The 16,770-nt window shown below is 38.4% G+C and overlaps 1 protein-coding gene across 1 annotated transcript in view; it reads left to right on the plus strand.

Annotated features, from left to right (window-relative positions):
• The first annotated feature begins 359 nt into the window (after window positions 1-359).
• The window catches only part of PHEX (phosphate regulating endopeptidase X-linked), a 95,477-nt gene continuing 79,066 nt past the window's right edge, over window positions 360-16,770 (plus strand). Inside the window, exons 1-3 of the mRNA XM_061453271.1 lie at window positions 360-987; window positions 4,950-5,018; window positions 7,441-7,602. Coding sequence (XP_061309255.1) covers window positions 876-987; window positions 4,950-5,018; window positions 7,441-7,602 — 343 coding nt within the window. The 5' untranslated portion in view covers window positions 360-875. The remainder of the gene's footprint in view (window positions 988-4,949; window positions 5,019-7,440; window positions 7,603-16,770) is intronic.

Consider the following 16,770-nt stretch of genomic DNA (forward strand, 5'->3'; position numbering starts at 1 on the left):
ACCAACTTGAAGTGCTAAATAGATACTTTCCACTAAACTCATACTAGTACTTGACTTGGAAACAAAGGATCACCTCCTAAGATTCGTTATGTATCAGTAAGGACTAAAATAACTTGACTGGAAAAAATAAAAAGTAAAATCTAGCTTTTAAAGCATCCCTATTCCGTAGGTTGTGCTGATTATTGCTTTGTGCTGCAGGACTGTGATTTTTGGCACGCAGTGTCACATACCAAATTCCCAAAATAAAATGCTACATGATATTCTAAGAGCGCCTCAGAAGCTTTAAAAAGGGATTTGTCCACCGAGTGGGTATCTCTTCTGGTGAAGCCAAATGATGCAGCAGGAATGGTTTAAGAGGCGAAAACTTTAAACAGCAGATAATTAGTCATTTTAAATAAGCACGAGGAGAAAAAAAGGAAACCTTCCATCAGTTTTATGTTCATAAAAGTTGTCAGCTATCATGCTTTGATTGTAAAGAGTTTACAGCTATATGTTTGAATAGCTAAAACATCTGTTCAGCAACATTGTGAAATCATCGTTTTCGGAGCCCTTGATAAGGGGGACTGCTGAGTGATTGGCTCATACCGGCTCTACAGGCAGCAAGGGCTGTACACTCAGTGGTCACCACTCGCCTTTCCTCCTCCTGGTCAGAGGAAAACGTAGGAGACAGCTACTATTTTACACGCAATTTTCCTTTGAGAGGCAGAGAGCAGGAAGTGCCTAGGAAATGGTTCACGACAGAAACCTGGAGCTGTAAATAGGAGAGAGGAGGAGGAGAGCTCATGGGTGCAGTTTGTGAAAGCTGAAATACTGATACTACAGCAGCAGAGGAAACCCAGACTTCTGTAAGAGCAAGCACATCCTAGGCCATCCCAATGGAAGGAGAGACGGTACCTGAGTCCAGCAGAGCAGCCAGCAAAGCCACGCGAATTGCTCTTGGGATCTTTGTGAGTGGCACTGTTGTGCTTGGCACTGCACTTTTCTTGGGTAAGTGAAAAGGTTGAGGATAACCTCAATGCAACCCTCCCCAGCGTGGCTTCTTGATGCCAGAGTTTGTGCTCCACAGTCTGTTTTCGTGAAAATCTCAGTCTTTTCTTCTTTTCCCCTCATTTTATACTTATGCTGAAATGGAAATGTGTCAGGAGAAGGATTTGTTGTGGGAACACTAGAGCTAGAAGATGCAATGTGAGCTCATGTAACTTTCTGAATGCTAAATTTATGTTTGGATACTCAGTTGAATGTGTTCTCACCAGAACTGGGTTCTTGCACAAAACAGGGAGAAACGGGTGAAACTATGCATGTCACTAATGCTGGTTCCAAATGCACAGTTTATGATCGATGTGCAATAATACTCTCTGTTTCCTGAAAATGAATCTGTAGTGCACACATTTTATGGAATCTTTTGGGTTTTCCTTCATTTGGTTTTCATTTAGGGCTTGACTAATATTCCTGTAGAAGGCTTCAATAGTGCATATGCTTGCACATTTTTTAGATCTTTCTCGTCTTCTATGATGAATCGCAAAGTCGGCTTTGCAAAAATCAGAAAGATTATATCCAGGATAAGATTAAAACTTTTTGATCACATTCATAAGCTGTAACTGGATGAAATAGAGAAGGAATTAGTTTTTCTTTTCCAGCATTTGGACTCATCTGTAGATTGGTTTTGTTGGAGTATTGCTTGGAAACATACATCTGCACCTATAAAATGATGTGAAGAAGTATAAACGAACCCAGAGCCACAAAGCAGAAAAAAGAAGAGAAACCAGTGTTATATCTTGTAAGAACTTTCAGAGGCAGATACTGTCTGAGAATAATTCAGCCCAACTCTTCATTTCTTTAGACCAACACAGATTTCCCTGGACTAGAGGGAACGTAGCCTCTAACCATTCTTTTGATTCCCTCCAATCCTTTATAATTTTGTGATCTTGTTAAAAGGTTGCAAATAGTTAGTGTTTTTCTGTTCTAGAGCAAAATCTCCAAACATTTGAAGGCAAGTAGCTTGTGTACAAGTGAGTAATCCCACTCGGTTCAACCAAACCCTTCATAAATGTGAGTAGGTTTGAATCTTCAACTTGCTAGTACAAAATGTTGTTTCTAGATGAAAAACAATGTTTTTAATCTCAAGAATAAAGTATCAAACACCAGAAGGTAATGGAGAGACCTTATTTCCATTTTATTTTTTTTAGCACTAGATTGTTTGTTTATTGCTTGTAAAAAGCAGACATTTGCCACCGTAGCTTGTCAGAGATAGAATTGTTTTATCCATAGACCAGACATAAAAATTTAAGCCAATATATTAATTCTTAGACATAGTTTCTAAGGGTGCTGAGGTCTATTCCATAGCCAGTGTCAAAATTTTCATTGGCATAACTGCTGAGAAAATAAAAACGCTGGCTGTGGGTCAACAAAAATGTTTGTAGGATTTATTTGGGAGTTGTCCAAGGTTTTCAACCAAAAGAATAAAGGAAAAAAGTTAAATTGTTTTGGCTCAACATTTTATCAATACAATGTTTCAGAGTTTCATTGTGACACTCTTGTTTGTAAGTTTAACTCTTTTTTTAGATTTGTTAAACTGTAGAAAGGAGACTGTTATTACTGGTCCTGTGAAACATTTTAGGCACCTCAAAATGACTTCTTCAGTTTTCATTTATTTTACAAAACTTGCTGTTTCTGGTACACCTGGAATGATTTCCCTTCAATTTCTCACACTGAGGAGTGACACGTAGCCTTCTTCTGCTTCTCTTGTTTTTCTTCTCATGGGTTCCTGCAACTCTAAGAAGGAATCTGAGAGAATTACATATTTTTATTTACTGTTGCTCGGTCTTTCCAGCTGTAGCCATACTATGACTCCAGCAGGAGCTACCAGGGGAGTCACTTGGCATCAGATTGGGTCCTGCCTGCAGCTCTCTGGACGGTAGTGTGGGTTGTAGCAGGAAAGGAGCCACTTCCTGCTTAGGAGCCAGGGTCAGAGCAAAAGGAAGCAATTCATTCTCCAGTTCCCCTGGGCAGGAAAGAAGTCATGCAACTTTGAACTTTAATTCGGTAGCCTCTCCTCCCGACTTGGTAGACCCTGGATTTCTCAGATTATAGGAACATCCACACCATTTGCTTCTGCATATTGGTGTTTTCCCTTTCCGTTTTTTTTTAGGAGAACTTAACTACAATGTGTATTTGCTTAAGAATCTGGAAACAGGTTTATAAAGGAAGAAGCTGGGACATTGAGTGTTATAACAACTGTAGGTAATAATGTAATGGTTAGTTCTCTTAACAACAACAAAAAGGTACAAGAAAGAAGCCAAGTAAAAATTTTCAATCAATATTAGCTGTTCATTGAAAGGTAAATGTTACTGCCAAATAATTGTTTTTAGTTTGCTCTAATGGTGATGTTGTAAATGGAATAAAACCAGTTGAAATGGTATTTTGCATTTGTTTATAAGTATCAAAACTCTGAGGGCTACTTCAGATTCTCTACTGATTCGTTTTAGTTCTCCCTGACTTCCCACTAAGTACGAAAGAATGTGCTTTGTTAAGGAAAAAAATCTAGAAAACTTTCAAGACCTGGATGGGTTGTAAAAGGCTAACTTTAAAAAAGGGACAAGATAAGCTGAGAGGAGAGCAACAATTAATAGGCATATTATTCATTATTTGTGCTTCATGTGGCTCAAAATCGTATTTTGGAGACCTCCATTTCTCTTGTTTTTTACTATTCTTCAATCTTTATATGTTTCAAAATCTCATGTATTTCTTGGCTAATTTACAAAGGTGGTTTCAATGTGTTCATGCAAGCTTTGGTAAAGTTATCCAGAAACAGTTTTACATTCTCAGTTTCTAAGTAAATCTGATTGTAATCCAGCAATTTCTGTTGTTAATTGTCATTAAAGCTATGGGGCTGGAAGAGATTAAACTCTTACTTTAGTTATTTTATCGTAAAATTTTCCTGTGCTGAAATACCATTTCACATTTTCCTATCCCTTTTGAGCAGTATATAACCACAGGAGAAACTGCTTTATAATTATCAGTGCTGGTGAAATTATGATACCTTGATACATTCCATTGTTGTTGTTGTTTTTAATTTATTTTTTATTTTGCCATGGACCAAGTTATTAATATAATTAATATAATTAAACATTTGTCTACTGAACACATCTACTGAGTCTTCATCTACCCCTTGGGATTCTCCCATCCTCATCCAAAGTATCAATTATCTGCGTATTTGCTGCCTGACAACAGTGTCTGCAATTAAGCTTCTGTGGCAGCTGTAATACAAATTTTTAAAAGATGGGCAAAATTAACTGACAATTTAATAGTTCTCATCCGCAAAGGTTTTGGAAGCAAATGCAGTTACAATACATTTGGGAGACAATTCAGACAGAAACTGTGCTGTGCTTTATAAACCACAGCTATCCCTATGCCCATTGCTGACTGGTGTATTCTAGGCTGGAATAAGGGGACCCTGAAAGCATCCTGTTGGTGCTGGGTCATGCTGGTGGGGCTGTGCAGCTTGGTGCTTCCAAGCAGTGTGAGCCCCACAGCTCAGGAGGAGCTGTGGATACCCTGTGGAAGGTGGCTAGATCATTCCATGTTGCACTGCCAGCTGTGGAAGTTGCATCTCTGGAGGATGGTAGTGACAATGATTAATTGTCTGCATTGTGTTGGTGAGTAGGGCTGAAATGCTGTGACAGGTGCTGTGCAAACCATATGCTGAGAAACAGCCCTTTCTCCATCCTGCCTACAAGCAAAGGCAGAGAAATGAGGCACAGGAGGGCAAAGGTTTTTTTACAAGCTGCAGTATTTACTTAATATGAGTTCTAAATTCTTTAAATCAGTGTAGTCAGAGATGTGTTGAGGCCAGAGCTTGCACGGACATTTGAATGATCAGGTACACAACATTTGGCTGCAATGGTCAAAATTCACTACAAATGATCTCATAATGGTTTTCCATTTTGCAGTTAGCCAAGGTATTATAAAGTTTCAGCCAAAGCAACAGTACTGTTTGACCGCAGAATGCATTGAAGCTGGTAAGCAACAATTTTATTTTCTCTATTGTATCACAATTGTAGTATGTTAATGAAATAATTATCCTGTTTAGTTTTTTTCATGAGACATTTTACTCAGAAATCATCATTAATGAGGGGAAAAAAGTCAACAAAGTTTTAGAAAGTCACTGTTTAAGTTGCTAAAGATCTGTGTATATTCTGCAATTGAAATTAATGTTTTAAATTTTTTTAACTCTATTCTACCCAGGTTAACTCAAAGTTTCCCATAGGGCTTATTTATTTTTTGTCTAGAAACAAAATATTGGGTGACTTGACCTTCAGGTGTATTTTGGTGTTCCAGTAGTCAGCAAACTAGCAAGTGAATTGCTAAGCACAGAAATGCATTAGGGCCAGATCTTGCACAGATTGCACAATTGTAATGTGGTGACTGTGACTCAAAATCTGCTAATTCCCTATCAGCAGGCTCTTTTCCCAACACAGAGATACATGTGGTAACCTTCGTAGAGCTGGGACATCTATTCATATTAAATGTGAGCTAAAGGGACCAAGATTGGTAGGACACCAATTTTGCGCCGGTCAGTTTTGAGAGTTTTCCTCACACTAAATAAGAGTCTTACAATTGAGTATAAAGATCAAACAGTAGTAACCACATCTGGAAATCTGCCCCTAGAGTTATTTTACTGGAAACAAAGTGGACATTGTGCGAATTTATAAGAGTATTTATTTCCATTTTGAGTCATTTGAAGCTGATATTGTGAGGTGTTTGGCATGAGAAATTCTGTGGGACTCTGTAAATTGCAAAATTTGCAGATCTCAGCATTACCAGGATGTTTCTTGTCATTCTGCTTCCACTCTGTGATGCGCTGATGGTGCTCTTGGTCACCGTGAGCACCATGCTCTAGGGCTGATTCTTGAATGAGTGCAAATACCTAAGTAAGGTGTGATGACTAATCAAAATACTACCACTGCCAAAAACCCAACCAAAACAAACAATTGTAGGGGCTTCATCATGAGCTTCACAACAAAAAAAATGTCACAAGTTTAAATCTAAATTGGCTTTCTTCTTCTCCCATGCACACAAAATAACATGGAATTTTGGGTAGGCTCAGCCGGAGCTGGGATTTTAACCAGAGCAGACTTGGACACCTGCACTTTCTAGCTCAAAGTGCGCTGAGTAGTGACTACATAGTATCTCAAGGCCTAAGCCCTGCCCTGCTGTACAGCTTTTCATGAAAGAGAGAAAATTACCAAGGATGGAAATGTCTTCAATGTAGTCAGTTTGAGAGTTTCTTATGTGAGAAAGAGAGTTGCAGCTGAGATATACCATTGGAAGATTTACTCTAAGTGTATGAAGAAGTTACTGCATGATAGAAATAGTACCATAAAGTCTGTAAAAGTTATGTGAATTCCTGCTAGAAATTTGAATCAGTTATTTGGCTAAATCTCAAAGCACATGGTCATTCAGCCAAAAAAATGTAGAGTATCCACATATTCCATGTTACTCAACCCATGCAGATTTATGGCACGGTCACTATAATGTGTGAAAGGGCTAATGGTTTTAAGCTAAAAGAGAGTAGACTGACACTACATATAAGGAAGAAATGTTTTACTATGAGGGTGGTAAAATACTGGAACATGTTGCCCAGAGAGGTGGTGGATGTGCCACTGCTGGGGACATTCAAGGCCAGGCTGGATGTGGTTCTGGGCAACCTGATCTAGTTGAAGATGTCCCTGTTCATTGCAGGCGAGTTTGACTAGGTGACCTCTGAAGGTCCCTTCCAACCCAGTCTATCTTATGATTCTATGATTAGGTACTCAGAAACTACTAAGTCTCTAGCTTGTCAGATGAATCTCTTACCAGTCTCACCTGCAATAGCAACTAGCGAGGATGCAGTCACAAAATGGAGCTGAAAATACTACAATTATCTTTTCCAGTGAATGGTAGATGAGAACTTGATTTGTTTTCCTGTGCAGCTATTCAGCTTAAGGTAAACAGTGCATAATTTCTGGAATACTAATTACAATCTGATTGATATGTGTGCTACTAAATTCTTCAGGCAATTAATTCTATCATGGCAACAATGAAGAGCCTGTCTTCAGGTGCCTGGCTCCAGCAGTTCACATTCCTGCAGTGGTTCCATGGTCATTGCTGTACAGCACTTAGGGACATTCATTGGAGGCATTTTGCAGGGGGTTTTGCTTCCCATGCAGGCACTGTTGGATGCTAGAGACGCTGGGTGGTATTTTTAACACTATTTGAAAAATTACAGAGATCAGGGCAAACATCAGTCCCAAAATGGGCAAGGCTTAGCTTGCAAGTGAGGTCAGCATCATGCTGCAGAGACTGGTAGATGTTAATACTCGTTTGTGGAATGTGGCCTCGTGGAATTCTCCGTTTAGGAAAAAATGTTCCACAAAATCTGTGTGGTGTCTTTTTTTACAGCTGCTGGCATCCTAAGCAAGATAAATCAATCTGTAGATCCGTGTGAGAATTTTTATCGATTTGCATGTGATGGCTGGATATATAATCACCCTATTCCTGAAGACATGTCAAACTATGGTGTTTATCCTTGGCTGAGACACAATGTAGACCTCAGACTAAAGGGTAAGTATGTCATTACTGAAATTGGTTGGTTGCCCTGTTACTGTAGCTTGTTAATGGGCTCATTTTGAAATGAATGAAATATGTTATTGTTGGTTTCTTATTGAAAGTAACATTGAGACAAAGTGAATTATAACAGAATCAGAATTTGGGAGGAAGAATACAGCTGCTCAAAACCCTGCCAGTAAAGAGTAGAGGGACAAAAAGATATTCCTTATACCAAAAGAAAAGGCGAAGGGATTTGACCACTTTCCACCTTGCAGTGTAGACTGGAGTGCAGGAGCACAGCACTCACATTTAAGATTGTCGCAGATCCAGACAAACATCAGGCTAGGAGAATGCTTTGTCTGTAGCAGTGGCCAATAGCAGGAAAAAAATACAATAAGGCAAAACCAGAGTGATATTTTTCAGTACACTCACCTAGCTCTTGGCAGGAGGCAATTTACAGATTTCCGGAGACAGAGGTTGTTTGGGTATTGAGTTTCCTTCGTGTTGCAGTTTAAGCTGCCATTGAAGTACCTGAGCTGTCATCAGTGAAACAGAATGCTGCTTAAGAATGTGTGTCTGGAGGAAAAAATAGCCCTGGGGTGGAAGCGTGTAGGAAGAGAGGTATTTTAATGTGCGTGTGACTTGACTTTGTGCTATACTTTGCAGCAAGGCCAAAGGCTTCATCAGGAAGCTGTGCAGACCAACTGGGGAGAAAGGGTGATGATTACTGTTGGGTAGGAAAACCCTGCCAGATTCTTATAATCTTCATTAAAAGTGAGTCATGCATAAGAAGGGAGATGGGCAAGATTTTATTATTGTTGGTGGTTTGCTTGAGCATTGCACACCTTGAGCACATTGTTGACATAAGAGCCTGATTTGAGGTCACCACAGAACAGAGGTCAGTTTCACAATGCTGTATTTAATTGTAGCATTTATTTGTCTCTTAGATTTTGTACATATGTGCATGTGTAGGCATCAAAGCTCTTCTCCACTTGCTTTCTTCAGCCATATCATGTTCTATTTTTCCACCACTGAGTATTTTTAAAGCTGCATTCAGTTTCAGAATATTAATTTGGAATCTCAGTATAGGATATGATCTGATGACTGCTGTTTTGAGTCTGCTGAAGATGTCACAGAAGGAAAGATGTCACACAAAGGAAAAAATATTGCCAGGGCCTGTTTTAAGTTATGTTTTGCATTCTAATTGTTCTGCGGCCAGAATCAGGCTGTATTAGATAACTGCACATCCTGCACAAACCACAGCCACAGTGAAGCCAGTCCTAATTGAATATAGAGTAGTAAGCTGTGACTCATCCTTAATTTCCTCTTTTTACAGAGCCTAATCAAGAACATCATGCTATGCCACATTTTTATATGGTTTTCTTACTGCAGTCCCTTTAGAAGCTGCTAATCCATAGCTAGTAAAGTGTAAGACAAAGAAAGAAACTTCTAAGTGAGAAGTATTTGCTTAATGGAAACTCTATATCAAAAAAGGGGTGTAATGAAGTGCCTGATAATAATACGTGGCCTAAACTGCTCCTTGGCATGGTAAAAGGACAAAGATGTGAAACGTTGGGTGGTGTAGAGGAGTTGATTTAATATAACATTTTTCATCCTCTTCTTAGCTTTCTATTTAATAAAGTTTTCAAAATGTAATATTGGTAATAAAAAAAGGAAAAGGAAAGAAAAAGAAAAAAAACAGTGTTGGATGTCACTGTTGGTACCTGAAATAAGAAGGCATCACTTCAGCCTCTACGTGTATGTTTCAGCTTGAGTCACCTTGATAAATTAGCTTGATACCGAGTTATTAATTTGTGGATGACCAAAACCTTGCTATCAAAAGTTTTAGCAAGATGAAGAACTCTTGCATAGGGAAACTGGTATATGGCTGACCAGACATTGGACGCCATTTTAATTTCTCTTTCCTAAAGAACACTTAGTGGAACTATATACTTCCCTTTAAATATCCCTGTTTGCATTCAGTAGATGAAAAAAGACTCAGTCTTTAAAGAGCTGATTATTAAGTAAGTTCTATTTTATGAAATATTTATCACATTAAAGAAAACTATTAATCTCCAAGTGATAACATGGCTTGGCCAGAAAGCCACATTTTTCATATTTGATGTTCTTTGATGTGATATAGACGAAAGTATTTATTCAGGCAATATGTTAAAAAATGGTGCTACTTAAAATAAATTATTTGAAAACATCCAATCTTTTTTCTGGTCTGTGAATTTTCCTGAGCCTTAGGCAAAAAAAGTATCTGTGCAAAGACCTGTGTGTAGCCTTTGTTACACAAGGATATCTTCAGTCTTCTGGAAGCTTCATTTCTTGTTGAGGGACAATTGCTAGGGAAGATCTTCCAGTTGATAATGGGTAGCAAGTGTAAGAATTAGTTTTGCCTTACCAAAAAGTGATAAGTGTAGCTGTATAATGTACTGAACCCTGCATTAAGCATTACTGGGTTTGAGAGAAAAGCTTTTTCTTTTTCCTTTTTTTTGAGGTTGCAGACACGCAAGAGCATACAACTTTGCAAGTGTCAGCTTCAAAAAAGGGCAGAACATTTTCTGTATCAGTGAACATTTTCAGAGCAGAACATTTTCTGTATCAGTCTTTTTCAACTTGTTTATCAATGACCTGGGTGAAGGGCTAGAATATGCCCTCAGCAAGACTGCTGATTACACAAAGCTGGGGGCAGTGGCTGATACAACTGAAAATTGTACTGCCATTCAGTGTGACCTTGATAGGCTGGAAAATTGGGCAGGGAGAAACCCAATGAGGTTCGACAAGGGCAAGTGTAGGGTACTACGCCTGGTGAAGAAGAGCCCCAAGCACCAGAGGAGGTTAGGGGCTGACCTCCTGGAGAGCAGTTCAGCTTAGAAGGACCTGGGAGTATGGGTAGGTGATAAGTTGACTATGAACTATGACTATATGAATCATATATATTTATTACTCCCATGGCTTTCTCTGGTTGTTTTAGGATGGATTCAAACTAAAATCAAATAACAATTTTCTCTTTATTTTCCATCCTTTGAGGGTCACTTGGATTTCTTTTTCTCCTCACAGAGGACTCTACAAACCACATGTGTAACTCACGTTGGTCTCCTAGCTATGCAAAATGAGTAAAGTCCTAACCTGGTGAAAGCAGTGGTAGGTCTCTCCTTGGACATCAACAGCAGGATTTCATGCATTGTGGAGAAATACACAGAAGATAATTGTAGATAGCCAAAGATATGTCAAAAGCAGAGATTTAGGGGCTTGGTTATGACCCAGATCCAGGTAATGAACATCTAATATTTAGATTAAAATTTTTAGTTCCTTATAGAACTGTCCTGGATCAAAGTACTCCTACTTCCAGTTAAGCGTTCCTATCTGGACCAGGCTGTCTGTGACTTGAAGACAGCCTTTCATTTGCTCATATGCTGCAGGCTTGTTAAAAAGTCCCTCTCACTGGTTAAACACTTTCAGGGTCGATGGGCTTCTGCAGAAGTTCTTGGAGTACTTCAAAATGGAAAAAATTGCTTTGACTGTGGCAAAAAGCAAAAGCTACCTCAAACTGCAACTGTTTCAGCCTTATGTCAAGATTGCAATGTCTCTGTGAGTTAATAAATGTTTTTCACTTGCCATAAAATTTCCTGCAAAGCTCTTTGTGTTCCTGATGATTTTTTCCAGTTTGATTGGTGACTTTAATTAAGAGTTTAGGAGCACTATTGTCTTACTATTGAAATGCAAGTGTTTTTTTTGTGAATAATTCAGAACTTGGAAGTCTGAGGCAAGTAAATCAGTGCCTATTGCCTGTGGTGAATGTTGATCCTGAACCAAGCAGTTTCTTTTCCTTTCTCTGAAGTCTGCAGAACAATGATGTACAACTGGGGCTTTTGCTCGGCTTTTTTTTTTTTTTCCATTTTTTTTTTCCAAGTGACCATGCAGGAAGCAATAAATTAAAAATAAAAAAAAAACAACAAACCACACAAACATTCCTAAATCTCAGCACTGCAAACGAGCTGCTTTGAATTATGTGAATCATTTGTGAACGAGTCTTCCAGGCCTTTTAACTTTGATTTATGTCTGTGGAAACCAGTTTACAGATTAGGTCTCCATACTGATCTTGGCCCAGTGAGAGACCTACTTCAGACTAATTTGCTGCACTAAGCTTTCTAGTGTGGCTATTTTCCGAATAACAGTCAATTTAAAGTGAGGAATTTCCAATGTGGCAAAGAGAAAGAAATGGAGACTTTTAGGAGGATATGGTGTGTGGGTTTTTATAGAACATGAGACAGACAGCAAACAAAATAACTTGGCAGTGTAGGCAACTTTTCCCAAGATGATCTTCAGTGGTGTTCTTTAGAAAATATATTGTTTTTAAAGTAGAACCAGTAAGATAAAAATATCTCAGTGTGGAAATACATACTGTTTGGCCATAGCATAGTTTTTTCAGGCAAATCCCAGAAGCTGGTGTTGAGTAGCTACTGTCAGTGTTGAGTGGCTGCTGTCCTGCATGGAGGGCCCTGTGCAGCAGGGCTCTCTGGGGCTGTTTTCTCTTCTCCCACCCTTCAACAGGTGCTCAGCTGGGACTACTGGGATGGCTTGGATGTGGTCCATGAAATCTGTAATGTAGATGCTGACACCCATCCCTAGGTTTCTGTATTAGCTGACCTGTCTTGGAATTTTTTTCCTCCAGAGGTATCTGGTTGAGACCTACCCCTAGCAGAGAGGGAGAATACCAACAGTAATTAAAAAGCAAAGCAAAACCCCCAAACTCAGAAGGTATTTATGTTATTGCCTCCAATATCTTCGTGTTGGATAGGTGCTCCCAGATAACAAGATAGCAGCAATCAGCAACGATGCTTAATGCGATTTTGCTTGATCTTTTCTACCACAAATGGATCTCTTTTCAATGGTGCAGACTTTTTTTTTTCTCAGTGGTCCAGATCTTTCCTGTAACGGTTTATTCATTTAAATGTAAGAGAAAACATAAGTGGACAAGTCAGGTAAGTATCTCTGAGCAAAAAGTTGAGAGCTTTTCATTATAATTAGGTACCTGAGTTAAAGGTGGAGAAGTTAGGATTTTTTCCAGGCTTTGTGGCTGCTCAATATGAAAACTGTATTTGAAATGGATGATTTTGGGAAACCATGAGTACAGAAAGGAGATAATTTTGGTTCCTAAATGAGGTTTTAAGTCAGTAGAATAACCGAGCCACATGATTCCCACAGCATCTCTCTTGTTGGGACGCCAGAGTGGCATCCAGAGCCCTGCACTGGAATGGTAGTGGGCCTTAAAGCACGCTGCCGTTCCACATGCAGCACATTTCCCCTGGATTTACAGTGAACCTCTGTTTTGGCTGTTGCCTGTAGGAGGATGATATGTTTATTATATCTCCAGATACTGAATTTCAAAATGCCTATATGTCTGTACTTTGGACTGGTAGCTTTGCAGAAAGAAGATAATGTACCTTGGAAGGTATAGCGACCCACCACATCTTATTCCCGTTTTCTGAGTGAGAAAAATAATTACACAAATATGTGTTGAAAGTCTCAATATAATAAAGTAAACCTAATGCTGCCATTTAGTACAGATATCTGCCTATATTATAACAACTGGGGATCTTGCAGTCTTCTTGTTTAAATGCAGTTTAAGCTCTTGTGCCTAACGTTATAATGCATGTGTTATCTCATACAGCATAATACTGGGAGGATGGGGGGGGGGGGGGGGGGGTAAAGGAAGGGAAGGGGGGGAATATTGTTCAATGGATTAAGACATTATTGAAATTAGATTTATGAACAGAGGCTCTCACATCCCCATAAGATGATTTTTGGTTTTGCTGTAGTTTGTGTACAATTATGTTAATTGACTTTTGGAGGAGCTCACAGGATGTGCTTATCTTTTCATATACAAACTCAGAGAATTTACAAAATGCTGAAACTAGAAGCCACCAACATTGTCATTTAGGAAACACACTGTATATTTGGGCACTGAGCAGCATTAGGAAGCACTTATGTAAGCACAGCTGTTTGAATGCCATTTCCATGGAAACTTCCATACTGCCAAAATGGATATTCAAGAAGGGAATTGGGCAAAGTCTTCATCTTCTCAAAGGGTGAGGGGGAACCCATAAATGTCAGCATATTAGTTGGGCTGGTTTGTGTGAATATAGCATCCTTTCATGAAACTGCTATTTGGGAACATTTGTTTGATTTACTTGATTTATGTTACCTGGGAATATAAATGAATTAATTAATTACTAAATCTTCATGCATTCCTGTGGACATGCATATTAATTACATCCTCTATTAACACAAAATTAATTCATAATGATTAAATGTTCTATCATAATGTCAGAGGAACTAGTAATGATGGGCTGGTTATTTTCAAGAGTCACTAGTCTATCCACAGTGACATGGACGCTGCCGTCAAGAAATAGGTTGATGGGCATTAATTGTAGCAAGTATAAAACGTTTGCCTGAATTGATTAATGTGTTGATCCTCATTAAATGCCTTTAAGAAAAACCCAAAAAAACCAACAAATAAACAAAGAACCCTGCCAGCCAAAGCCACAAAATAAAAGAAGAGGTGGGGGAGACAGTTTATCAAAACAAGGCAGGCCTAGATTAAAGCATCAGCTCTACAAAGGCAATTCTGCAGAATGAGCTTCTGGAGCTCCAGAATACACAGTAACTTTTATTGAAAATTAAAAAAAAAAACCCAACAAAAACACAAACAAACAAACAAAACCAACAAAAAACCCACTTAAGCAACAAAACAAAAATTTAATGGTTTGAAAATATGGAAATGATCATATTTTAAGGCATATCTGAGGCTATGTAAAAAAAGGCCTTCCAAAAGGGACCAATAACCACATTGATTGGCATCCTGTCTGCTACTGCCTTCCGAAGACGTAGCAATATAGAATATGGCAGGTGGTAGGACAATCTGAGTTGTGTCTTGTACCCCGCATTATTTCATATTCCTGTGTGAACAAGGAGTTTGCTTGTATGAAAGTTGCTTGAAGTAATTATTTTGAGTTCTTATGTATTCCAGTAAGATGATTCTGGTGACCTGATTATGGGGAACTGAGGGGAAAAACAAGAAAGTAGCAGAAGGCTGATTAAGGAGGGAACACAAAATATGTGAAAGTGGAAATAATATATACTTTGGTAAAATTTAAAAGCTACATTATAAGCACTAGAAAAGTGTATTTACTAGCTATTTGATTTTATTTTAGACTCAAAGGGAAAAGCTTTATTTAGGCAAGGATAGTTTTAAACATATAGAGAAAGATTTTTGCAAGCCTTTGATATTTGTTTTTCCATGTATATATTTAGCAAACACAAGAGAAATCTGGACCATACCACATTAGAAATTTAAAATAGGTATTTATAAAATGCATTTAAATAATTTTTGTAGTGCATTAGACTCTAAGTTCTTCCTTTCCAGTCCTCTGAAACTGAACAATGTTTACAGCCACCAAAAAAAAAGGGAACAAATAGCCTTAATGTCAGTAAGGTATTTTTAAAAATTTTTTGACTACAGTGGTGAGAAAATTTTCCTTAATTGTCATCTTAGTTGTGAGGGAGTGAAAATTACATCTTTAAACAGCGTGTTTTCCTTTTTTGAATCCTGGAAACAAAGTTTTATTTAAAATCTGATCATTTGCAACTCACTTCTTGTAAAGAGTCTGGTGGAGATGAGGACTCCAGACTGTACATGGCAAACTATAAGTCTGCACCAGACACCTAAGGTAGCAAGAAGCACTGCAGGATGATTCACAGAACGGTAGTTTACAAAATAGTAGATGAATTTAGGTCAGTTCATATTTTAGGGAAGCCTCAAAACCCAAATATTGCTATCAATTGTTAATAGAGGAAATGGGTTGTACTATACACTAAAGTTGAATAGCAGGAGAAATTCTCAGAATAACTTGTCTTTTAAAAGCATAAAGGAATTTAATCCAGACTTGAAATTATGTATTTGAAGTGGGGTTACACTGGTGTCGGAAGAGCTGTAAGTAGGCTTCTGCACCCTACACTGAGGTTTGACTCTGGCGTTTTCCAGGCAAGAGAGAACTTGCTCTGCTTTTCTCCCAAGACTTCCAGATGCAAAGCAGCTCTGAAATGGAAGATGGGCAGTTGCATTAATGTGGGAGTTTGACCTACGCTTATAAGCCTGTGAAGAGGGATAAAGTTGTACTGAAACATTAAAACTTGTGACCTACAGTAGGAGATGTCCATGTCTTTTTCAGGAGAGTACTCTAAGAGAACAGATTTAAATCTAAGAATAACCTTGGCTTGACTATACTTGTCTTGTTCCCAAGAAGTACATGCAGCTTTGAAATATGTCAGTAAAGTCTGTCACTTCCTTTTAGAACATATACACACACATATGTATATATTTATATTCTTCACCCTCCTCTCTATACCTCTCTCCAGCTATAGGGGTCAGGTTTTAAAACTGACGAGAATAAAAATATGTGTATCAGATTTTCTACTTGGACGATATTGTAACCTGGACTGCTTGTGTTGCAGTACATTAAACTCATATTTTCATGTCACAAGACAGGAAAGTTACCATTGGTCAAGTGATCACAACAGTCTGGTGTATAATATTCAGATGATGTGGCCAGTGCTTTTTATTTTGAGGTAGAACATTGTGCATCTGGTAGGCCTTCATCATAAAACTTACCATTGTTTGCTCTCCTTTGATTGACTTCAGGCTCTGGAAAAAAGAAATTGGAAACCAAATATTCTAAATGAATATCAGCTGACTCCAAACCATTCTAAAAAAATCACTCTTGGAAGATGCAAGTTCCCATTACAGTAATTAAGACTATGCATTAGTCTAGCTGTGATTTCCATAACAGCAGCATGGTTCTGAAGTTTTTTTGTATGCCTGTTGGCATCTTGGCCACATCATTGCTCTGTGAACTGTACTAAACTTGACTTTTTAAATCCAGTTTAGAGGGAGTTTGAAGAAAGGGCAGTGTCTTCATGACACAGTTGAATTCCTTAGATACCCTTAGTGGCACAAGTGTAGTTTTCTACTTCAGTTTTAGGGGTTACGGTTACTTTTCAGGAACTCTTTTGCCATAGTTCTTTAGTGTGAAGAAAATATGGGATTTAAGGGTTAGACATTCTATATGAAGACTAGATTAATCATAATTTACTTATGGCTCAGTGTTCTCTGGG

The sequence above is a fragment of the Pezoporus flaviventris genome, unplaced genomic scaffold (genome assembly GCF_033815535.1).
Source record: "Pezoporus flaviventris isolate CSIRO_AGI_PZ_B2104156 unplaced genomic scaffold, CSIRO_AGI_Pfla_v1 ptg000015l, whole genome shotgun sequence".
NCBI classification, from domain to species: Eukaryota; Metazoa; Chordata; class Aves; order Psittaciformes; family Psittacidae; genus Pezoporus; species Pezoporus flaviventris.